At 39.5% G+C, this 25,873-nt stretch overlaps 1 protein-coding gene across 26 annotated transcripts in view; it reads left to right on the forward strand.

Annotated features, from left to right (window-relative positions):
• Positions 1-25,873, forward strand: part of MYT1L (myelin transcription factor 1 like) — a 384,826-nt gene that overhangs the window by 225,773 nt on the left and 133,180 nt on the right. For 22 of the 26 annotated variants that reach the window (XM_074947721.1, XM_074947725.1, XM_074947727.1 and 19 more), the window contains 3 exons: positions 3,136-3,190; positions 3,373-3,406; positions 3,706-3,768. The exons of the other annotated variants lie outside the window; for them this stretch is intronic. In XM_074947721.1, coding sequence (XP_074803822.1) covers positions 3,136-3,190; positions 3,373-3,406; positions 3,706-3,768 — 152 coding nt within the window. The remainder of the gene's footprint in view (positions 1-3,135; positions 3,191-3,372; positions 3,407-3,705; positions 3,769-25,873) is intronic. 26 annotated transcript variants of the gene reach the window in all.

Here is a 25,873-nt window from a genome sequence, read left to right on the forward strand (position 1 = left end):
AATTCAGCAGACTGTTCCACGGTTGATTATGCCAGATAATGTTTTCCAAACATTACCACACACAGGTAACTCCACTTCTAGGCCTTTGCAGTATGTTGCTTTCTTGTCAGTGAAGTGAAAAGAATGTGGCACATGTGATGGATTTTTGTGATATGCCAAACAGGCTGTTCCATGCTTGGCATGGAAAAGGTGGTAGCTAGGTTACACGAAACAGTCACAAACACGGCTGTCTTCACTTCAGTGATAGGCATGCCACGTTTATCAAAAATGTGGCCAGAAACCATCCTGTCAAGGCTGGACTTAGAATTTAAGTGAGTTTTCTCCCAAAGGTGTTAGCAACATAGCTCTTTAACTCATCATGCAGGGCCAGAAGCTGGGGAGGGATTGTGTCACCAAATCAATACATGAATGACACACACACAGTTCTGACGTCTCCCATATGAAATGGAGTTCAGCTGTCTTTGTAGCACTATTTTGTCTTTCCCAGGACCTCACAGAGCCTGAGGGGGGACTGGAGGGCTAGGGTAAATGCACATTGTCTTCTCTCTAGCCCTACAGAGATTCCAAAGTTTAGGGCTGAATTCCTAATTCTGACACTTTGCTGCAGAATAAGTACCTAAATTTAAAGAGTCTTTCCTAGGAGGAGGTATTGAACCACATTGCCTGGGACCAGAGGCACCAACCAGGTGAGGTACAGAGCCTCTGTGAGGATGTCACTTCCCTTCCACAGATCCCAGTTTCTGGGGGGGCTCCAGATCCTAGTCAGTGCAGGAGCAGCCCCTCCCTGAAGGTAAAATGGTTGTGGGGAGCTCCATGAAAGGATCCTCACTGAGTTTTCCTGCCCCTGAGTTACTTCCTGTGGGTTTTACCACAGGAGGGGGAGACCTAGCCAACTGTCATGTGCTGATTGGCCTCATCTCAGCCAGAGGCTCAAACCTGTAGAGGCAGAAACAACCAAAGCAGGGACTGCTGCACTGGCAGGCAGGAGGAGGGAAATGGGGTCCAACTGGACCTACTCTCCCATGCGGCCCTTCTGGACTCAGAACTGTGCAGTGGTGACTCCCCCAACTCTAGGGACATTGGGACCCAGGTGATGTCTCCCCTGCCCCTGCCATGTGGGCTTGGGAGAAAGCTGCAAAAAGGAGCCAGCCAGAGATTCCATCTGGTAGGGACAGAAGCAGACAAAGTAGGGGTCTTTAGGTCCTCTGGAGAACTTTCTACAGTTTTGACAGGACTTCCTTTGCCCTGTGCTGGTTGGCTTTTTGATCTAACCCTCTCCCTTCCCGATCCCTCACAGTCTCTTCTTCCTCTCCCCTTTCCTGTCCCCTCCCCCACATCCTTTACATTCAGTGTCCTCTCTCCCTTTCCATTAAGATTATCCTTTCCTAACTAATTCGTCCCCCTCAAAAAATTGTGGAACTACCATCACATTGTTCACTCCGCTTTTGTATTTAGTTTGTAAGCTCTTCACAGTGGAGACTGACTTTTTGTTCTGTGTTTGTACAGTGCCTAGCACAATGGACTCCTAGGTGGTATGGGAATACAAATAAATAACAATAATCTGCTACAACAATTAGTGGAGTTGGGTGTAAAGGATTAATTGCAAGTTGTATGAGTCTGTGTTTCTGAGGTTTTCGCATTTAAAGGTATTCTTTAGTCATATCTGAGCCATTGTGAAAAGATTGTGGGTACAAGTCCCTGTGCTTTTGCATAAGACAGTTGAGAGCAGCAATCTCAGCTGTCAATCCAAATATTACCATAAACTGACAACCAATTTTGTGTGTGGTCTTTGGAAAACAAACCCCCTAGGGGTTGTCTGCATCCAATTTGGTGCTCCTGATTTCTAAGCTTTGCTTGTGACCTTTACAATAGCACTCCTATATGTGTGAACCTACCTGGGTCTCAGTACCCAGTGTCTCTACATCTCAGGTGGCTGCTGCACCAGACTTTGCACCTAAGGGATGGAATATATTTTTCCCTATTATGGCCTCTGTTTCAACAAATTCCAGTAAGATCTGTATTTGTGACCAAGAGGATTAAAACGACTCTTAGACTGGACTGAGTGCCCTTTTGAAGTTCCATTGGGACCAATGCAGATGTATTGGATCAGATGCTATTTGGAGAATGGAGGGATTAGGAGAAGCCACACAAGCATATTGAAATTTGTATAGGTCACTGTTTATGCTTCCAGCTAAGATCTGATGGGAAACCCTTTATCTGACCAGTAAAGACTAAGAGTGCCAGAATATTTACTATCGCATAATTCATCACCCCAGATGGGAGTCCTGTTTATAAAATGAAGAGGCAGATATAGCCACATTCAGTAATTAAGCACTTTATTTAGACTTGATAGTATTTACCTAATCAATGGGATACATCAAGAAAAGACCAAAATCCATATTAAATAGTTGTTTGCGATGTTGTAGATGTGTTGGTCCCAGGTTATAAGAGAGACATGGTGGTGAGGTATTATCTTTCATTGAACCAGCTTCTGTTGGTGGAAGATACAATCTTTTGAGCTTCACAGACCTGAAGAACTCTGTGTAGTTCAAAAGCTTGTGTCTTCCACCAACATAAATTGGTCCAATGAAAGGTATTACCTTACTTACATTGTCCCTCTCATATTAAATAGTACCAGGCAGACCTATGTACCCCAATCATGTCTCTTTGTTCCCATCTCATTCTCTTTTCTTTTCTCTTATTCCCTGACTATTTCTCCACTCTAAAGCCACCTGTAATAAGGCAACCTATGAAATGGGGCTACTTGACCTTAGTTTCAAACTATATAGAAATGTATTATACCCTTGTTGCAAAAAATATATCCAAGTAACCTGGGTTTCCTGTCAAGAAAATCCTTTCAAAAATAGAGGACATTTATGGCTTTTACAGTTTTACAAAATCTATTATGAAAGAGGGCATGCAAGCAGACTGATTAAAGCAAAAATCACCATGCAATTTCTGTTTTTAAACAAATATAGGGATCCTAAAAATCCTTTCTAAAGTATAATTTCCCTTACAGGATAAAATGGAATTAAAATATTGCCAATAAATTGTGTGAGAGACTGTATCAGTCTGTGCATTGATAGTCTGTGCATGCAGGATAAGAACATTGACTGCCTGCTAATCTATTCCCAGATGGAGGTGGATGCAGACGAGAAGCGCCATCGCACACGCTCCAAAGGTGTTCGAGGTACGTCTCTTGCTTCAGTAAATCACTCAAGGCCCCCACTCAGGGTGACCTTCATCCTCCAGAATCTCTTTGCACGATTCATTCTGACCCTTGCTTTTATACAATCTTTTTGGTAATTTTCTGTAGAAGGAGGGTACTTGTAATAGATGATAAATTTTTATATATTTTCCATCTCTCTGCAGTTCCCGTGGAACCAGCCATACAAGAGCTGTTCAGGTTAGTGCTCTGAGTGTAAAATGTATCCCCATTAGCAATTTAGAAAATTCATGCCTTTTAATGGGTATAATGCACTTTCAAGTTCATTGGTGGTTTGCTCATGCCCTGCTGCACTGATGAAATTAATTCCCCTGAGACTTGCTAATAAAAAGCATCCCCTCTTTTTTTCCCTTCAGTTATTTGATTTCTCTCTTTCTGTCTTTGTTGCCCTCCATCTCTGTAATATCTACTGCCTGCTTTTAGTATCATCTTCCTGCAGCATACCGGCACCTGTATAATTAATTCTTTCCTTTTTGCAGCTGTCCTACTCCTGGTTGTGATGGCAGTGGTCATGTTAGTGGCAAATATGCAAGACACAGAAGGTAATATCTGTAATTTTTTGTATATAGTGAAGAGATTTGATAAGCAAGTTATCTGACTTGACCTTGCTAACGACCCAACCAATGATAAAAAATAGGGATTGGATATTCTAGAAGCCATTCAGTTTCATACATTTTTTCTTTTCTCTTTCTTTTTTTCCAACTACTTTCTATTGTTTATATATATCCTTTATTAGGATGCTTAAAATATTTAAAAATGTGATCACATTTAAGCACAATGTAAATTAAAAACTAAAACTATCCAAATGAGGACAAGTCCCAAACTCTCTTAGCAAACTTACCACAATTCTATATGCATCCTAATCAGGTAGGTGGTAACCTTGAATGTCTTGCAAAATCTATCACATTGTTTTGCTGAGAACACTTGTTTCTGCTTCCCATCTTCTCTCAGTGTTTGTATGCAGTTCTGTAGTTCATGTGTGGCAAATTAAAATTTGACCTTATTGACATTTTGGTGCCAGCGTGACTTCTATCATTTAATGTAGTTCATAACTGGAACGAAAGCATAAGCTTTTGAGTACAGAGAGTTCAATGATGAGGTTAGATTCAAAGGGCAAAGTCTAGGACAGATCCATGATAATGAGACTTTGAAATTCAGATGATTATACTCTAGTCGTAAATACTGTTACTTCAGCTCCTAAACTGTGAGTGGAGAAATCTCCAGAAGGAGAATGTGTTTAGCTATTAATTGCTAATAATACATCAAGGCAGGATTGCATTATGTATACCTATGTCTGAAAGTCGTCTAGAATATAATCTTTAAATTTCTATGTTTGCAGTGTAAATGTTCAAAATAGCATGTGGAACATGCAGATAAACAACTTTGGTTTCTTATGCAGTTTGTTCAAGCATTTCTTGTACAATATTGTGAAAATTTACCCGTTAGTACATAAGCTTTTGAATTTTTCTTATATATGGAGTACATTTTATTTAACTTGTTTCATATGACAACCAATGTAGAAGACAAAATGGCTGACATTTTGGCCCTCTTTCTATTGAACTGGAACAGGTTATTTAATCTAGCATCAAATTGTTCTAAACTTTTGTATTTTTTCATTATTGATTCTTGTAAATAGTATTGTTGTCAGATTATAACGAAACTATTGCTATTTAAAGAATAAACACTTCATGCGAAATTCAATGGCCATTTTATAATAAATTACATATATCCACTAGGGATTAAACTAAAATAACTAATTCAATTTTTGAACCAAAGGTATAAGGTAGATGTATAAATCTACTCTACTATCTGAGTTTCTTTTCAAAGACATATAAGTCCACAGTTAAGTCCAAACAAATATTTTTTTAAAAATTAAGACCATAAAAGTGATAAACATGTAAAAATTCTTTTGAATGCTGTTTTAAAGGAAAAGTTAACCATTTTGGTTTCTTTATTAGCATATTCAAATTTCTTGCTCTAATCATGTTGTCGTCCATAAAAGTAAAGGTGGCTTCATTTTTGTATTTCTATCAGGGATTTGAATAATTTAGCAGAAATATTAAAAATCACATTCCTTAAGACTATTTAGGACTTCCAGTTTCAAAACGTATAATTCTTTTGTTCATTTTCTTCATATAAATACAAGTCTAATCAGCAATTAATGAATGGCACCAACCCCCTTTGTTTTCTTCTTCAGAAATTTCATGAATAGTCAACAGGTAAATGATAAAGTTATAATGTCCTCCACAGGAAATAAACAATACAAAATTAACTGAGTGCACTTCTTTGCATTTCATGCGATTTGGATTCAGTTTTAAAAAACATGTTTCCTGAAATCAAACTAAGGAAACAATTTCCAAATGAAATTTTGTTTGAACAGAACAGTCACAGCAGTCTCTTCTGAACTGCTGTACCTCTGTGTGCGCGTGTGTTTGTGTGTGTGTGTGTGTGTGTGTGTGTGTATGCATGTACACTATAATCCTTTTTCAGATGGGAAGCACAGGGAATAGCTGTAAAGTTGGACAAGATTAGGTGCAGTTTAGAAATATTAATTCTGGATTTTGCTTCCTTGACATGATTCTGGTGTGTCAATACAAGAACAGACTGAATCTCAGAGTTGCTAATTAAATGAATTTTTTGTGGAGGACTCACAAAGCAGAAAAATTGGAAACGTATCAAAAACTCTTTTTTCTGCTTGCTAAAGAATGTCTCTTCTTTTTTAACGCCGTGACTGTCAATCCACTACTCAGATTATATTCAACTAGCAGATCTCCTATTAATTTGATTAGGAACCATTTTTTGTTGGGGTTCACAACATGGTTTCTGGTTCAGAAAAGATTGGTTTTCAATTATTGTATCAAATCTTATCAATAAATAATTTAAAATAATTTTGAAAATATTTTTCTTGTTTCAAACTCCCCCACCCCCCCTCCACACACACTCCTAATCTTGGTTGTTATCAGGGACAGGGGGAGAAAATAAACATTTTATGTAAAAGAAAATCAAAAAGTCTAAAAATTCCAGATGTGTGTTCAAGACGTTTATATAACTCCAATGAAACATAACTCAATTTCATTTAGCCTCACAGAACAGAGTTTAATAAGGTTATGACCTTTCTATTCACAATAACAGACCAGCTCTTTATTATGAATGAAAGGTGTTTGCTTCCGCTCGGAAATTGTTTAGCAGTTCTCCAGAATTTTGTAATTTTTTTTTTCTTCCTGGGATCTCTTGAGTTCTTTGGGATTTGTGACCTTTTTTCTTAACAAACACACTATGACATAATTTTATCCAGCTTCACATGGTGTCTATCACTCTGATATATTTAATTTAAACCCACAAAGTAAATACATACAAATGTAAGACAAATCTTTGGGCTGACACTTCATTATTTTGGTGGGAACATAGCAGGTGGTAGGGAAAGCAATGTTTATAGCTTTAGCTTTTCTGGGTTTAAATCCCTCAAGGTGTCTTATATCCCTGATTTTCTTTTAATAATAATAATAATAAAAAACCCCAATCTCTATAAATATAGGCTCCTATCCTGCAATTGTGTCATCACTGGTGGATCCTTATATCTGTGTGAGTGAATGGGGCATTGTTCAGTCATAGGGATTCCCCTGCCTGAATCAAATTGCAGGACTGGGGCCAATTTTGACATTGACCGAACAAATGGTAGCAGTTGATTGTGCTGATTCATGCAAATATGTCCATTTTTTGCTTCACTGGGCCAAATTCTGCTCTGAAATTACACACATGCAGCATGACTGACTGCAAAGAAGTTGTACGTATGTAACTTAGAGCAGAATTTACCCATATTGTTATTATTTATATAATAGGAGCAGCTAGAAACCCCACCAAGACTTGGGCCCCATTGTGACAGGGAATACAACGTAATAAGAGGCAGTTCCTATCTTGAAGAGTTTACAGTCTGAGGTTCTGGTACTGCAAAGACTTATGCATGTGTTTAACGCTACATATCATTGAAGCCACTGAGATTACTCACAGTGCATAAAGTTGAACATGTGAATAAACCTTTGCAGTATCAGGCACTACAAAATGACAGGACAGACAGTGAGTGGGAGCAGAAACAAAGGCATAGAGCAGGGGTGGCCAAACTGGCATACAAGCCACATGTGGCTCTTTTACCGTTAAGTGCAGCTCATGGAGCCGCCCCCGACCCCAGGGTAGGGGCTTCTGCCCAGCAGGGACAGCAGGTCTCAGGGCTTCAGCCCCATGAGCCACACCTGCGGGAGCTCAGGGCTTCAGCAGGAGCGGGGATGAAGCCCCAAGAACCGGCAGGTGCCTCCCACAGGGCAGAAGCCCTGAGCCCCGGCTGGTATGCCCCAATTCTCGAACTTCTGAAGATTGTCATATGTGGCTCAGAAGGGCAGTAGGTTTGGCCACCCTGGAATAGAGAGTCGAAGTGACTTGCTCAGGGTAACACAGCAAGTCAGTGGCAGAGCTAGGAATAAAACCCAAGGTTTTTGAGTTCCAGTCCAGAAACTATCCACTGGTTCATGCTGCCTGGATTTCTTTCTTGGCAAGTATTTACTTGATACCCCTCAGATCCACTGTGGACTGTTGTTTAACCACACATGGTAATTAGATACTCTGAAAAATTATGAATTATTTGTCGATATAATAGTGACTTCAAGGAGTGGCTATGGGTCCTGATTCTGCAAATGCTTTTGCTTGTGAGTAGTCAAACTGAATATAATGGGACTACTCACACCGGTAAACGTAAACTACTCACACTGGTAAAGTATCTCACGTGTGATTGTTAGCTAAATACCTGAAGACATCCCTGGGTTTGATCCTGCTTCCATTAAAATAAATGGGCGTTTTACCATTGATTTTAATGGAAACAGGATCCGGCCCTTATATATACAACAATAAATGAAACGGCATGAGTTCAAATTCTTCTTTTCATTATGCAGGCACATCACCTGTGTAACTAAGAGCAAACTGTGGCCACTGTTACTTCTCCGGTAGATGTAAATGGCAGTTTTGGAAGTATTAAAGCCTACTGTGTTTCTATGGATTTTGAATTTTGTATTAAAATGCACATTATTTATGCAAAAGATGGATATGGTCTATCATATAAATATGTAAAATATGTACATCATATAAAACTCTTAACTAGATTCCATTAAAACAATAGTGAGTCCGAGCAACGGCCTATTTTTAAAACCTCCATAACATGGTTGCTTAATTTCCTCCCCCCCTTAAATAACAGAAGCAATTAGGTTCTATTATGGACTAATCACTTGCCAAATACCACATGCTTCAAAATGAAAACCATTTTTAACAAATATGAGAAGAAAACAATTTTAAACTGGTAGAGCAGTAATTTTTTTATATGTATAACTGCAAACAGCTGAAACTGTTGTATGGGAAATTGGTAAGGGGAAAAAAACATTCCTAGTCTAAGACCATGCAAATTAAGTTTCAGTGCAGAATGAATTTTTAAGGCTGAATCATAAATCCTTCAGATTTAAAATGGAAATATTGATGGATCCCTAACCGTGTGTTGCAGTGTGATCGCTGAAAAAGTAGAATGCGGCTGAAATAAACAGAACAAACCCAAACGTTTCATCCAGACAGGAATCCTTTGTGCTCTTTGTTAAGTTCATGTTGGAAGTATAGGGCTTCCCCCTGCCCCATTTTTCTCCATGTAACATTAAGGAAGCCTTTTTCAGAAGCAAACAAGTATCACAAAAGTGAGGAGAGGAGACACAAATAATGTTTGGATCTATAATATATGACTCACCACCAACTCTATAAAAGTATTTTGCTTTGTGACTACCCACCAAAGTATTACTTGATATTAACTTCTGTTTATTGTCTTTCTGTACTGTCGCTGGTCCTTTCATCTATGAAATTGTACAGATAGACATGTTGTGATCATTTTAATTTTTGAAGGATGAGATCTGTTCCTTAAAACAGAAGATTTGTTGTTAAAAAATGCACATACTTTACAATAAGCCATGCTCTCTTGATTAAAAAAATCACGCTATTATTGTTTTGGTATTATATATTCTGTTTTAGTCCTGCCCATTTTAGAACAGACTGAGAAAAATAATGCAAACTCCAAACTTGAAAATTAAAAGACTCAAATATCTCTCTATTAGAAAATTATTGAATTTTCTCTGGCTTGTTGTGCCATATTTCTTATTCACATTTTTTCATTTCATATACCTTTTCACCCACCAGTTTGATTGCCATGGCTGCAGCCGTGGGTGAATAATTGCCTGTCTTCACAGGAGCATGTTCTGGAGCTAAAGTCGAGTGCTTGCTTCCTGATGTATGCCTCATTTGGATTCTGCCGACAGCCTAGGGGCTGTATTATTCATGCCTTGACAGATAGCACTCACTAAAAGCATTGGAACAGGGCCAGGTACTGGCAGAGAGATAGCGGAGCATTGCAACTTGCAACTGAGAGGAGCATCTATAATACAAAAAAAGAGAAATCCTCATACCTCCCTTTTACTGGTTTCACTTTGATGGAAAATTCATTTGCATCAAAATAAAATACCCTAAAAATAAATACATTTTTTTTCTAAACCACGCATGAAAGTTTAACACAATTTTCCACGTTTAATTGCAAAGCTGATTTTAATTAGTAAGGCCCTACATGTGAAAAATGAAGATTCACTTGGGTGAGTGTAACACATTGCAGTGTCTGCTGAATGCTCTAATTAATGTATGGCTGCTGTACAACAGGGTGCACTATGGGATATTTATGAAAAATTCTGTGCACGCAGCCATCTATCTGTATTTTAGTTCTTGAATCTACAAGAATAAATACCCCCCCCTTATTGTTTATGAGACATCATTGTGCATGCCATCACTCCATCCATAAACTTTATGGTATGCCTGTCCTTTTTACTATTTGTCAATGATATCATAAATCAGAAGTCAGGACATACATATTTTAACATTAATTTGATAGCAGAGCATGGTTGCACAGTCTGCAAAAATCGAGGTCCATTGATACATTTGTGTAAAGTATAAAAGCCTAAGCACAGAACAGTGAGGTCTTTCTTATTTTTATGCCACAGTGAAAAATCCTGGTGAATGCTGGAAATAAAGACAAATGTATCTTCATTTCACTCTAAGCTAATAGCCAACTTTTATTATACTATCACAATAATGATAAAATGAACAACTGGGTGTTTTCCTAAGGAAAAACTGTACATCAGCACTAAATAAACAGTGCCTTTCTATTTTATTTACTGATATATTTTCTAAATATTTTGTTAAAATTGTGGTAAATGACAAGAATTATACTTTAAAGACATTTTATATAGAATGTAATTCATTACTCAGGTATTTTTTAACATATTTTAATAAGAAGAGATGCACTACTTTGTTAAATCCAGTTAAATATTTTCTTCAACTAATTTTCAGTTGTAAGCGAAAGAGCATAGGGATTTTCAGAAGGAACACTGCAAACAATAAATAAATGTACTGACAGGGAATCCATAATATATTAGAGGTCTGTATTGGCTGCTGTCTGGATTCAGCAATATACTCTTTCTCTGAATTGTTGATTAATGATTAAAAAGGTCCAGACTTGGGTCTGAAACAGCAACAAAATATATACCAGAAATTGGTGTGTGGTTCTGCATGCTGGTAGCTATTGTCTAGGGCTTTCTGCACAAAGGAACCACAGTTCAATTCCTCCTACCACCATCTGGGTTGGGAATAGCAATTTCAGTGGCAGCAAGTTTCAGAATCTTGATGTGCCAGAAATAGTAGCCTAATAAAGGAGAGAAAATTCAAAGGCAGGCTATCAGAGGGTGCTGACCCATCTGTGCAGTGACAACAAACAGCAGATTTGGGAGTGGGACCTGCAGCAAGTCCCTGGGCTGGTACAGTGTGTGTTGCTGAGGTGATATGCTCATTTTCTTTCAAATGGCAGGTGCTGGGCATATTTCTCATTCAGCACTTCACTTGCAGCCATAGTGTCTGCTGTGGAAAGGTCTGTGTGGAGGTGTTGCTGTCAGACACTAAATAAATCAGGACTGAGAGGACAGTAAGGACAGGGAATAAAAGAAAGAACATATGGTAATACTGGGGAGATAATTCCCCCAAGAGGCCACTGCAAGTCTTCTACCTACAGGAAATTAGAATGGCTGGTTTGGTAGCTTGAGTGAACTCATAATGTGTTCTTATGATAGAAGAAGATGGTTTGAGGGTAAATTTATGGGTTCTACTTCTCAACTGGCAAAGAAAAAGTGCTGCAGAAGTGATCCGTACAGATTGGGCAAGACAATTCATCTCTCTGTGCCTCAGTTTCCCTATCTGTAAAAGGGAAATAATGTTATTTATTCTCCTTTAGAAAGTGTCCTGAGATGTATGGATAACAAACACTGTACAAGAAATTATTATTATGTACTATACTTGCAACTTTGTCTCTAGTATTTACCTACTTGTACATAAATAACGAAGGGCCTGATCAAATACCTACTGAAGTCAATGGGAGTCTGTTCATTAACTCCACTAGGCTGTGTATCAAGCCCTCTATCTGGCAGATTAGGCGGAAGTCAAATTATTTATGAGGGTTGAACTTATATTTAGAACCAACTGTATTTTTCCTACTTTGGATATATAGAACTACTACTCAGGCCTTGTCTACACTACAGGCGAAATTCGATCTAAGCTACGTAATTTGAGTTACATGAATAGCGTAACTCAAATCGACGTAGTTTAGATCTATTTACCGTGGGGTCCACTCCCATCGACTCCCCCTACTCTGCTAAATCAGGTGGAGTACAGGAGTCGACAGGAGAGCCATCTGCAGTCGATTTAGCAGGTCTTCACTAGACCTGCTAAATTGACCACTGATGCATCGATCATGACTCGTTGATCTCCTGGTAAGTGTAGACAAGCCCTAAGTCGATTCTTTATGCTAAAAGCCTTATTATAATTACTGAGGTTTAATAAGCTAGGAATATTTTACACCTTTCTGTTCAATACTGTGCATTTTAGTAACAACCCTTTGTTATGGATATTGGTGTTGTGTAAAGTTAGTATGGGTCATAATAAACAGGCATATGCACTATAGTTTAACCAAATTTTGCATATATATTCTTTCCAAAGAGCATTCTGGGCTACAAAGAACGTGAATGTCTTGAAAAAAAGCTTTTTTCTATGGATGATACAGTATTCTCATGAATCAATGGTGCTCTACGTTCCCTTAATTCATTCCCACAGCTGTGAAGGCTGTACTGGCAAAAGTGTGAGCGATGAAAGTAGCAGGGAAAACAGGAAATTAAGAACCTTGTTGTTATATCTTTATCCCATGCTGATCACTATGGTATCTGAGCTGAGAACAGAACCCAGGACACCTGACTCCCAGTCCCCCCGATCTAACTACTAGACCACATTACTAGACAAAAGCCCATGGGTGGGTTCAAGGAGAAAAGAAAGAGAGGAAAAGGGAAAGAATTAGAAGAGCAAAAACAAGGTTGTGAGGAATAATAGGATAAAGAATAGGTTTTCTTTAAAAACAAACAAAAAACCCAGTATGATGTTTCTTTAAAAACCTTTTATTGAAATTCTTCCACAGACATCATTTCTTATTAGCAGCCGATATGAAGTACTGCTTCTAGCGGTGTCAGCTCAGGACAGTGGGCGGTTGGTTGCTTTAGAGTCATCTTCAATGACAATAATAAAAAAAAATCCACAGTACAAAACCAAATGCCAAGTGGATACGCAGCTTGTGGGGATTTGGCACCGTACAACTTAAGGGCACGATCCTGTAAGCAACTGAGTAACTTTAGCCAGATGAGAGTCACATTGGGTTAGTTAGTTTCCTGTCTGCCTACCTGATTCTGCACCCTTTTCTGTCTCATACCGTACTGGCCAACTGTGTTGTACAGTATGGCGAATGATATGTTACAGTAGTTAGTGGCAGTACTATTGTGACTGAAGTTAGTCGTGTGTGTTTGAAGGACCAAGTCCTAAATCAGTACTGTGCAATACAGTTTGTAATATTGTAAAGCATATTTTGCCAGTACAGGATATGATTATCCTCAAATGTTAACACCAGTCATTGTTTAGATGTTAAGCTCTTTGGGACAGGGACTTTTTGTTCTGTGTTTGTACACTACCTAGCACCACAGGGTCCTTGTCTATGACTAGGATGCTAGGTGCTACAGTTATACAAATAATAAATAATAATTTTCACTAGTTTGTTCCTAGAGCCGTTGCTAGTTGAAGGTCTTCAGGTTTTGACACAGTTTTTAATACTATTAGTAAATGTACTTAAAATACTCATTGGCTGGGGTGCAGGATCAGTTCAGCAAGCAGGAAACTAATGCAGTTTCTCCATCTGGCCAATTGCAACATCATGTGAAGGAAATCCACAATTATCTATCTATCTAGGTGTCACGGGGTTGGTATGTCCCATCCCACTTTGGGGGTAGGGCAAGGGCTGTTGTAGTCCCATGACTAGGTTTACTTGTACCATCTTAGCCTCGGAGGAGTGTAGCCTAATGGCCAGAGCGAGTCTGGCGGCCCTGGGTTTTCAGGGAGGACGGAACACCAATCAGTCTAGGGGCTCAGGCCCTCAGGCAGGGTGGAGCACCAAATAGTCTAGAGTCTGACATTCTCGCTCTGGCACACAGCCTAAGGTCAGGGAGCTGACACCCCTATGTGGGGTTGGCAGCAGGACATAGGGCAGTAGTGGGCAACTCTCATTGGCCAGGAACGGCTAATTGAGGCCACTGGGAGCTGCGGGCAGCCATGCCTGCGGACAGTCAATGTAAACAAACTGTCTCACGGCCCGCCAGTGGATTACCCTGATGGGCTGCATGCGGCCCGCGGGCTGCAGGTTGCCCACCACTGATGCAAGGGGACCCAGGCCCACCCTACTCCACCGGGTCCCAGTCCAGGGCCCTAAGAGTGGTGGAGAGTTCCACCATTGTGTTAGCGGGGATCCCACTGCAACATGCTGACAGTATCCGGCCCTATGGGCTGTCCCCCTGGGCCACTTTCTATCCCGTCTCCTCATGTGGCGGTCCGGGCATCTGAGGGTTCATCCGCTTGGGCTGCTCCGAGCAGCCTTGACCACTCTTGGGTGCCTTCCATTGTCCTGGTGTTTGCCTGGGTCTCAGCGTCTTTGGCTTCCACAGTCTGGAGATTTGGTGGCTCCCGGGCTGGAGATTTGGCATCCTCCCTCTTCAACGGTCATCCCCTACTGAGCAGAGGTTCTCTCTTTTATACCTGGGTCCCAGCTGGAGCATGTCCAGCAGGGGCGTGAAAGCCTGGCCTCCTCTGCCCATAGCATGGTGTTAACCCCAGATGGACCAGTGCAGGTCTGGTGTGCCCGTAAAATCAATAACTAATTTTATCTTCACAACACCTCTGTCAGGTACGAGAACATTATCCTCATTTTACATATGGGGAACTGAGGTACAGATATGACTTGCCCACCACCACATAGGAAATCTGTATCTGAGCAAAGATTTGAATCTTTGTTTCCTGAATCCCAGTTTCGTGCCTTATGCACCATCTTTCCTACTCCTGTATTCAAAATGTGTTCTAGCAAAGATAGACTAGAAAATGACTTCTTGTTATGGTGTATGTGCTGTGATTATATGGTATTTTAACATAGCAACTGGTCCTCACTGACCAACATTCATTATGGAAGTGCTGGTTGTGATTCCTGCTAGGAGGACCTGTCATTAATAGTTAAGTCTGAGATGAGTTTTGCACTTAAATCAGAGATTCAATGACTGTGGTATGTATAACAAATACAATGTATTTTCCTCAAAATGACAGCACTTACTCCTTGGGCACACAATATTTTTGTGGGCATTTATGAGTAAATCTGTAAATTAGTTTGAGTTAAAATTAATTTAAAAATGGATCCTTGAAGAAATTTAGCACCAGGTGTCAGATCATTTTTTGTCCCTAATGATCTTAATAACACAGACTATTTAAACTTCCTGTAGAGATAAAACTCACTGAAATGCATAGGCTACATTGGAAGACTTCACAACTGAAAGGGTTTTTTTCTTCACCAAGGGCTGAAGAAGACTGTTCTTTTTCAGAAAATTCCACAAAGAATTGCCCTCTTTTAAAATGGTTGCCACCTCCTTTTATTCTCAATGGAAATGAGGCAACATGCTGCCTTAAGAAGATGGTGGTCCCCTCTTTCAAAATAACCACTTTCTCCCATTATTCCAAATCTGCCATCAGACAACATGGTAACCCCTTGTGCTGTCATGGGGCTTTGAAGCAGTGGCTCCCTCAGTGCATGAGACAGGTGGCGGTGGCTGAGCAGTGACATGTCCTAGTGAGTAGCCGTGCTAGAGTCTCTCTGGATTAATTAAGTCAATGGGAGCCCTCTCTCCCATAAGTTAGAGCAGCTACCCTAGAGAGCTTACGGCTGCGCAGCTACATCAGTGCAACTACACTGCTGTAAGTTTGCTAGTGTAGCCATCGCCTAAGAGTAAATAAAAAAATACAGAGTACAAGTAGCGATATGTTAAACTTTTTGGTGGTTGCTTTTGAGAAAACATGTTACAATAGTAGCGTTTCACAGTTCTGTAGCCTTTTCATCCGTGGATCTCAAACACTTCACAAGTAAGTAATTTAAGCCTCACAACAGTTTTGCAATGTTAGGTAAGGTAGGTACAGGGTATAGTAAAGTCATAACATTCACCACATTGTAATGTAATCACTTCTGGGTTAGGACCTAATCTACCTCATTGAAACTGCAGAAGTAGGCAGAATTTAATTACAGGCGTTTAAATTTAGTCAGGGCCCTAGAAATAACATTTCTACTCTTAAATGGGACCTTTAACGACCAGAAATAGTCAGGACTTCTATTTTACCTCACACCTGAAATAAAGCATCACCAGCTATAATGTTCTTCCCATGATACCTGTCTAGAGAATTGGCTTAATAGTAACTCAGGGCATGGCTACACTGGAAACTTCAGCGCTTTGAAGTGCGAGTGTGGTCGCACGTGAGCGCTCGGAACCTGTTTACACTAGCGCTTTAAAACACTCTGACTTACTGCGCTCAGGGGGGTGATTTTTCACCCCCCTGAGCCAGCAAGTTAGAGCGCTATAAAATGTAAGTTAGCCAAGCCCTAATTAGAGGAGAGAATGCCACTTTGTGAATCACAGAGCTGCTTTCTGCATCACCTTGGTGTTCCTTGAAGGTACTGACATATCAGGTCGGAAATGGCCTGGCCTTGCTTAATTGGTGAGATTTATTGGGATTACAATAAAGGTGGATCAGAATCTGAATTAGAGTTTTAAAACAAGCGTCATTTTTAGAAAGAATGCCAAATAAATTCCGACTACAGAGTTAACTTAATATCTCAGAATTCATGCATTTTGTTTCCAATTATGATATTAAAAGGAAGTAGGAGGAAGCAGGACTGAGCTCTTAAAATGGCATTGACTAAAAGTGGAACCACTTATTTAAAGTGCCAGCATTTAAGTAAAACCATAAAACAGACATAACGTTGAGTATTATCTATCCACTGTAATTCTGACTGTTCAGTGGAAAATAGCAATTTGTTGGATTTAGAAACCAAAATCCAGGGGAGACCATTCAAAATTGTCATGGTTAGTTTACAGTAACTAGTCATGAATCTGTTTAGTCTTCATGAAATACTGTGGGCCAGACTGAAACCTGCTGTAAGCTGGAGTTAGATTTGTGTCTGCTCACACTGAGTAAATTGGGCCATTGTCTTATGGCATGCCTGCAGAAAACTAGTGTAGAAAGAGGAATCCAGCATACATCACAGAAATATTAGGAATGCCCTCTAAAGAATCTGACCAAACTCTCCAGTGTTCTGTAGCATATGAAAACAGAAATAAACCATTACAGAATCCAAAACTGAAAAAGACCTACCTGTTGTATTGCAGTATGGCTTTGGGTAATATCATAGTGAGGTGCACCAGTTCCCAGTGATGCATGGCTGGGACCTCATCCCCCCTTCAAAACTCCCAACATACTGTGGACTTCAAACTGGCCTCAGATATATAGGCACAACTCCCATTTATTTCATTTGCAGTTTGTTGATGTTAATAATTGGGATTATTGGGGTAAAAAGATACAAATAATTTTTCCGCATAAAATCTGCCTGGGTAATATTTTCAAAAGTTCCCATGTGACATAGGTCCCATTTTTAAAAGTGATTTAGAAGACTAAGTCCTGTCGCCTTTCAAAGAGAGTTAGCCTCCTCAGTCCCTGAATTACTTTTGAAAATGGTATTTAGGCTACTAAGTCACTTGGGCCCTTATAAAAATGTTACCTCTAGTCCCCTTTCTCCTACCCCTGTTCCTCACTCCCTTCCAGCCTTCCTGTTGTGCCTTTCTCCTTTCCAGACATTTCCCCTTCTCCACCCTGTGGTCCCTTACCCACTTCTTGCCCTCGTCCATGCCTGCCTCTGTCCCCTTCCAGCCCTTCTCTCTTGTCTCCTTTAAAATTGAGCAGTAGAACTGGTAGTTGCAGCATTTCCCTCTGCAGTCTAGCCACAGAAGGTGTGCTGGCAGCAGAGTTTCAATGGGAAAATGCCACTTCCCTCCCACAGCCCAGCTGCCACTTTTAAATCATGCTGTGTGGGGCTTCCACTCCCTTGGGAGACTATTTTCCTTTCCTGTTGAAGACTGTTCTACAGTCTAATAGAGCTTGCTGTCAGCTATAATAAGTAACATTATATACAGTAGTATATATTTTTTTAATTGTGATATGAGTCAGGTGGCATCCTCACTATTCTGGACTAGAAAGTGATGGATCTAATTCGACTCTTTTGCTGCACTGATGTCCTTCCTTTTCACAAGATATGTGGAAGGCAGGGCCAGATGAAGGTATGAGCATTATAGGCCTGTGCTGAGGGCTCCAGCTCCTGGAGTCATGTTATTATATCAAAAGTCAAGCTTTCATTTTAAAAAGAAAAGTAATTGCTATCCCTCATGGTTGTGAAGAAAACCTTGAAAACATGAATTGAGCATGAGTGAATCAGTGATGTCAGCCTGAGTCTGCAAAGAGCCTGAAACAATAGCTCTGAGAGGATGAACTGCCTTGTGCAGCTCAATGGAGCTGTTAACTTTAAGACCCACTCTTTTGGGGCACCCTGCCAACACAATCCCAGAGCATGGCAGGAGAAGACGAGTGCAGCCAGCTTGGCCCACCCATGAAAGCAGATACACTCCCTTTGTTGGGGGGTAAGTACTCGTGTCCCCTTCTGCACCCTCTTTACTGGGGAAAGAGGATCCCTGCTGCCACCACTTCTGTTCCCAATGGGAAAGGGCCTCATGCCAGTGCATCTGCCTCTCTGGGAGAGTGTGAGGGGCTCCTCTACAGCAAGGGCAGGTCAGGACCATGGGGTAGATCCATGGGGGAAGCCCTTTGTCTTGGTGTGCCTAGGGACCTGGATTGCTTTCATCCAGTCCTAGAAGAAACACTGCACAAAACTCTAATGATTGTTTGAAAAATAAATACATAACGTTAAAATTCAGTGTCCGGCCAAGAGATTTACAAAATACTGGAAGAAAGGCCATAAAGGCAGATGGAGTTTGGTTATGAGGTTACGCTTCAGCAGTAAACTGAAAGGCACAACAGCTTGTAACTAAATTTTGTCATGGAAATTAAGATCAAGGAGGTATAATGACAAAGGCATTTCAGAAATCCTCTTTTTGTTAAACAGGTTTTTATGTTAACTTTTGTGGCCCAGAGCCTATTGAGAAGAAAAAAATATTGTGGTGGGTAAACCTACAGTCATTCAATAATAGTATGTTTGCTAAATGAATACTAATAAAGCTTAACATCTTTAAAAATAGCCCAGTTTTAGATGCCATAGAATAGTGGAATGCTATCACTTCCATTCTGTTGGAGAGTAATCATATTTTCTCTGTGTTACAAAAGGGTACAATCTTATTTTTGTTCAAAACAGGAAGGGTTTAACATCTCAATCCTCAAACTACCAGAATTTAGAATATTTCGCACTTGAATGACTCCTAACCAACCGTGTAAGACAAAGAACAATGTCCTGTAGCTTATGCTGGAGGTGAGAATGTGGTACATAAGCACTGAAATAACTGCAGCCTTTATCATTCTATTTTTGTCAGTTTCTTCCATAATTTCAACTGTTTACTGGTGGCAGTCAAACCATTTTATTAGTAAGGATGGTGCATTATAGTGTTTCTTTCTATTGATTATGATCCTCACTCATTTGCCATTTGGACAAAGCAAAATCCTTATTGCTATGGTTGTATGAACTTTAGCATATCATATGTCCTGATAGCATATCATATATCACTCTTAATTAAAAATCAGTTGGGATCCAATACTATTGTGTATTTATGGGGAGATGACAGAGTATTTGTGATGGCAATCAGTAATTGATAACCACATTATAGTAACCCTACATTAGAAATGCAATAAAATGGCAAAGTATGCTATTGCTTAAAACTTAAGTACATGCTAGAATGATAGTTTGACCTGATGTGTTGATGTTAATTATGATCTACTAAGTTAGCGTCCAAGGGTGTTGATTGAACTAATATACAGACACACATGTTGTTAAATGATTGGCAGTGTAACAGCATCCCTAATCTTTGCTTTACACCAGTTTTAGAATCATAGAATATCAGGGGTGGAAGGGACCTCAGGAGGTCATCTAGTCTAACCCCCTGCTCAAAGCAGGACCAATCCCCAATTTTTTTTGCCCCAGATCCCTAAGTGGCCCCCTAAAGGATTGAACCCACAACCCTGGGTTTACCAGGCCAATGCTCAAACCACTGAGCTATCCCTCCCCTCTTTTGGAGCCCTCAATTTTTAGGTGTCCAGTCTGAGTCTCAATTAAAATGGAGACATCCAGTAACCACTTAGTAAATTTAATCACATGTGCTACCTGTAGTGGATTGGCAGGAGTACATTAAATCTCTGCTGTGTGGATAGTATTTGTTGCCTCTCTGCTTCCAGGTGGAATTCAAGCTGTGGTTTGGGTTAAAGCTATACTGCTGTACATAGACTGGGGTCCTGGCTATCCTTTAGAGGCTGCCTCTCACCCTGTTCACCATTGTGATCATTTAGATCTGCTGAGATGCTTTTGCCAATGATCCCTGGATTAGCAGTGTGTTCCTGAGGATGGGAAGCGAGGCATAGCCCAATAGGGGGAGGTCCCAGCTGTTGAACTCACTAGATTCAGTCAACCACCATTCTAAGATTAGAACACTCCATAGCATGTATGTGACAATGGAATATCTAGGCAGATTCTAAGAGCTAGCCAAAACATCAGCAGGAGCGAGGAGGGGGTTTCTTTGTTAGACAGAGGTGATGAAGAGAAAGAGAGTTGTTTGTCTCTTTACATTTGTCTAGTGAGTTATTTTTAATGTATGCTGCGTGGCTAGCTGTCATGGGGATAGGCACATAAATATAAAGGAAGGTGGAGAGAGATGAATTGTGTCTGGATGATGGGGCAGTCACGGGTGGCTTATATTTATTTATTTATTTAAATACTTTTTGATCTAGAGGTGCACATTGCTAGGCCATATTGTTGCATTGCCCTCATTCTCCTGTCTGTCCTCTAACATCTTATATTCACCTATGGTATCTTGTCTTAAATTAGACTGGGTCTGAGAGAATGTCTTCCTGTGTATTTCTAGAGCATCTAGCAGAATGGGGCCTTGATTTAAAAAGCTTGTAGAATAGAGGTTTTAGTGATTAGAATTGTTTGGTTCAGGTTAGTAAATAATTTGGTGGAAAAAATGGATTTCCTATGCAGAGGTAAGATATGTACAGAGATCCATAGAAGTCTATGCTGGATTCAGCTTCTGAAGTTCCTTCCTGGAAATGGCTATATGAGATGTAAGACTATTTCCACTAGCATAGTGGCCTGTTGCACTTCCCATTCCAATTTCCAAATAAAAGAAAAAAATCCAATGGAAAATGTGTTTAAAAAAAAACCAAAAAAACCCCCCCAAACAATAAACTATTCCTCTGCTTGTGAACAAACATTGACACATTGTGCTGCTGCAAGAGAAGCTGAAGTGAAAGTGACAATTCGGTTCTTATTGTTCACGTGGAGAAAAATGAAACAAAGTGTAAACCGGGCAAAAATAATTCAGATGTTTGCAAATCCTTTTGTATTAATAATCTAGGTTCTTATTAGTAACACAAGACAATTTGTTTTCAAAACTAATTAATTATTGTAAACTTGAAAGAATCCTTTCAAAGGTAATGTTCCAAGAGTGGAGTTTTTAATAACTGTTCTCAGTAAGAGAACAAGTTGGCTACTCAGTCTGACCATTTACATTCACAGGGTCATATTATGCCCTTAGTTTCACCTTTAGGAGATATTCCAGCCTTGGGTTTAAAACTAGTAGGCCCCAGTCCAGCAAAGCCCTTAAGCACATGCTCAAAATTAGGCCTATTGAAGTCAAAAGATATTGGCCCAAATGCTCAGCTGGTGTATATCAGGATAGCTTTATTGGCTTCAGTAGCTGTTGTACAGCAGCTGATGATGTGGCCTATTATATACGTTTTAAATACAGAAAACATATACATTGCAACATTTTTAGTCTGATTGTGGGTAACTGACTAAAATTTGTTTAGTTTTACTTAAAAACAAACAAACAAAAACACTACAATTTTTATATTGTACCATGACGTACACTGATGTTTGCTGAGTAACCATATAATCTTATTGTCACCCCTGTTCATTCTCCCATTTTCCCAACTGTTTTGTTATCCCTGGCCCCCTTTTGTTACATCCTATTTTAAATGACACCCCAATCCTGCAAACGCTTATATCCTTATATATATGCCTGGACACCTTGGAGTTGGTAGTAGCAGCAGTAGTAGTAGTCTCCCATTGCTGACGACGATGACGATATTGTTGCAGTTCTCATATATATATCCTTGGGACTCCGCATATACATAAAGGTTCTAAATGGAAAAGTATAGAATTGAGGCATAGTTAGTATGCAAACTGTTTGGGGCAGGTATCTCATCTTACAACATGTACTATGAGGCAGCTAGCACACATTGCCAGTGTGACTTTTATTATTACTACTCCATAATGAATGGTACTAAACTCCCATGGAAGACATTCAGATGCTAGGGAGTTCAGCAAGGTCATTTATATTTGTGAAGCTGGCATCTTTTTAGCAAATTAACTGTTTTCATCAAATTGAAATAGTAATGTACATATATGTTATTTTAGAAAGTCAGCAGCTCTCTACTTAATACTTTATTTTCAACGGAAAGAAAGCAAAATGAAGTAAAGATGACATTATTTGATAATATGCACTTGAACTGTGCTTCCTGTTTAAAAGAATTTGATTCATTGCACCAGAAAAATAGATTGTAAGGAATTGTGAAATACATGGGATGCAGCCAGAGTTGTAGAGATTAATAATTTGATGGATGAGTTTACTATATTTTGGTATTCAAGTACTGAAGTTGACATAGTTGAGAAAGTGGTGACTTTAGGTCACATACCTAAAAATGTAGATGGGCACCTAGTAGGATTTTCAAAAGCAAGTTAGGTGCATAATTCCCATTGCAATGATAGGAGTTAGGTACCTAACCTGCTAAGGTGCCTAAATATCCACCAAAGACTATACTTTAACTGAAATTAAAATGTCATGTGAAAAGAGGAGGGCACTGTTGTTGGGGATAATTTTTAAGTTTGTTAAACTCAGATCCAATATTTTTAAAGTGCTAATACAAAGAAGAAAAAGCAATGTAGAATATTATTCAACTACAGAGCCTGAAATTGCATCTTGACTTCTTTCTTCTGAAGTCAATGAGTTCTTTGCTTGAGTTAGAACTGCAGCAAGGAGTGCATAAAATAGGACACTCTATACTAAAGAAAGAATCTATTCAGATAGCATGCTGGTGGACGTGTGATATATGATGCAACAAGTTGGGGCATAGGGAACATCAATCAGTAATATCTTTAATGACACATAAGACATGGTTGAAAAGGTAAAAGTAGTGGGATGACTTAGAAATAAGATGTGAATTTGGGGATCAAAATGCATATTCCACAATGAGAAGTCCTATAGCATTTAATAGAGAACAATAATACTGTATGGTTTTGAACCATCAGGTAGTTACATAAGATTGTTCAAAAACCATAGAAAAGCTACCATCCTCTATTAAATATAGATTTTTTACATACTTTCTTTTGAACCCTAATACATTTTTCTATATCCCTACTGGTTTCATCCCGAGTAAGTTCTACAGGACTTTTCCATAGGGGTTGTTACTAAAAGAGCCTGAGAAACTAAAATGAGTGGGAGGGACTCAAAAAGGAAATGGGGAGTATTCAGAGGGAAACTGCAGGAAGCCCAACATGTAGGTATACTATTGAAAACAAATACAGCTGAAGTGTGCATGTGTGGGGTGTGAGGTGGGGTGGTGGGGGTAGGTGGGTGGTTGGGGAGAAACAAATACAGATGACATGGGGAATACAGGGAGCAATAAAATAGAAAAGCAAACAAGACATAAATCAATAGGATCATGGCTATGAGAGGGTATACACAAGTCTAAAAAATAAGCAGCTAAGACAATGATCACAGAAGCCAAAATTGAAAATGGAATGATCATTGCAGAAGGTATGGAGACAAACAATAACAGGTGTTACAGATATATCAGGACCAGGAGGTCAATGAAAGAGACTGAAGTCTCCTTCTCTGACTGTGAGAGGAACTTAGTGACATATGAGGCAGAGATTGCTGGGAAGCAAAATGCTTTCTTTTCCTCAGTGTATTTACCAGAGGTAATGAGGGGAAAATGCCAGAAAGAGATAGGAATGTCTTGGAGGCAGAATATGAACAATTAATGAAACTAAGGGTAATACAAGAATAGATAAAACAAAGAAAGAGAAGAAATTAGGGCAGCTAAATAGAAAGAAAGTTCCAGGTCTGATGGCCTGTCTCCCAGGATTCTGAAAGAGAGAAATTATTTTTTTAAATTCCCACTGAACTTAAGATATACTTGAAAACTATAGAGGAGTCAATGAAAGACCATATTTTTAAAGGGTTCATAAGAAGAATCAAGGCAATTTCAGACTTTTAGGGCTTAATATCCAAACAAGGCCAAGAACAGATTCTAGATGTTGATCAAGGACCAAAGAGTTTGGATTGATGTAAACTGGTTGAAGTTGACCAAAAGGTGGTCATGGTTAACATACATGGTTAATTTTCTTGGGAGACTGATTGTATTGTAAATCCTACATGGTACTGGGTACTCTGGTCCCAATCCATCAAAGTACTTAATACACACTTAACTTGAATCCTGTGAGAAGTTCCATTAAATTCAATTAATTGCTTATGAGCTCGCCTGGATTGGAGCTAGAGGAGCCAGTACCTTTCAGGGTCGAGCATACTGAGCACACAGAGAGAGAGAAAAGACATGCAGCTAGATTTACAAAGCAATGTACATATCTAAACATGCAGATAGGAACCTAGTGGTATTTACAAAAAGCACCTAATTAAGTAAGGCATCTAACTCCCACTGATTTCAATTGCAGGTTAGTGGGACTGGGCCTAGAAGAAATGTCATGGGTTCTTAGGTGCCTTATGAAATATAGTGTAGAAAAATATAGACAAAGTTGAAATTGGTAAATAGGATTATGATTGGCAATTAGGTTGCCCTACCTTTACCCGTAATTGATTTCTAATGTGTCAATCACAATGGCCTTTAGTTGCCAAATCCAAAAATTAAAAGGAACATTAGTATAGTCTGACTAGGACCATATTCTCTGCTCCTTCCCAGAGTGACTTCTAGGAGAACTAGGTTTGGGTGAGATGGCTTTGCAAGTATTTAGCAGCCTTTTTTATTGTGGACAGCACGGAAAAAAGAGGTAATTTCTGCATTGCATTCTAAATGTGACAAAACTCAAGCTCACTTTATCTCCAGTGGCTGAGATTTTCACAAATGAGGAGCTGCTTCAGCCCTTCACCCCTGAGTGTTTTACCTGAGATCTGCCTGTTGATTAGAATATTCTAAGAGGGTTATGAAAAGAGAGAGAGAGAGAGACTCAGTCCTGGAGCTAGTCAGGGTATAGCCCACTGACAGCTTTAAAAATAAGAATCAGAATCTTGAAGAATATGGTATTAATGGAACTCGCACTGAAGAAAGATATAGTACTAACAGTATGAATGATATGGAGGATGAGTATGGACAGAAACTTAAAATCATCAGGGAAGCAAATGACAAACTGTGATAACGGAATATAGTTCAAATCAGAGGTGACCATTATGGCACCATCCAGACGACATCTGGAGTATTGAGCACCAGGAGGGGCCCCATGTTTTAAAAGGCTATTGATAGAACTCCAAAAGGTGTCAGGTGGCTACGAAAATGGTAGAGTGTCTCAGTGGTTTGTAACTGTGCGGAAAGGTAGGAAAATTGATTGTGAAAGAGGAAATTAAAGGTCTATAGAGAAGAGTTTGAATGTCACAAAACTATAGAGAAGAGTTTGAATGTCACAAAACTATTAATGACAGGAAACAGGCTCAAAAACAATGTGGCTTGAGCTGCAGTTAAGTTCAGACAATAAGGAAGTTCAAGTGAAACTTCTTTACGCAGAGGGTAATTCAATGTGTGCAACAGAGCTCTCTCAAAGGAGATCATATTAGACCAGAAATTATGGGGAAA

Source organism: Natator depressus, chromosome 3 (genome assembly GCF_965152275.1).
Source record: "Natator depressus isolate rNatDep1 chromosome 3, rNatDep2.hap1, whole genome shotgun sequence".
NCBI lineage: Eukaryota > Metazoa > Chordata > Testudines > Cheloniidae > Natator > Natator depressus.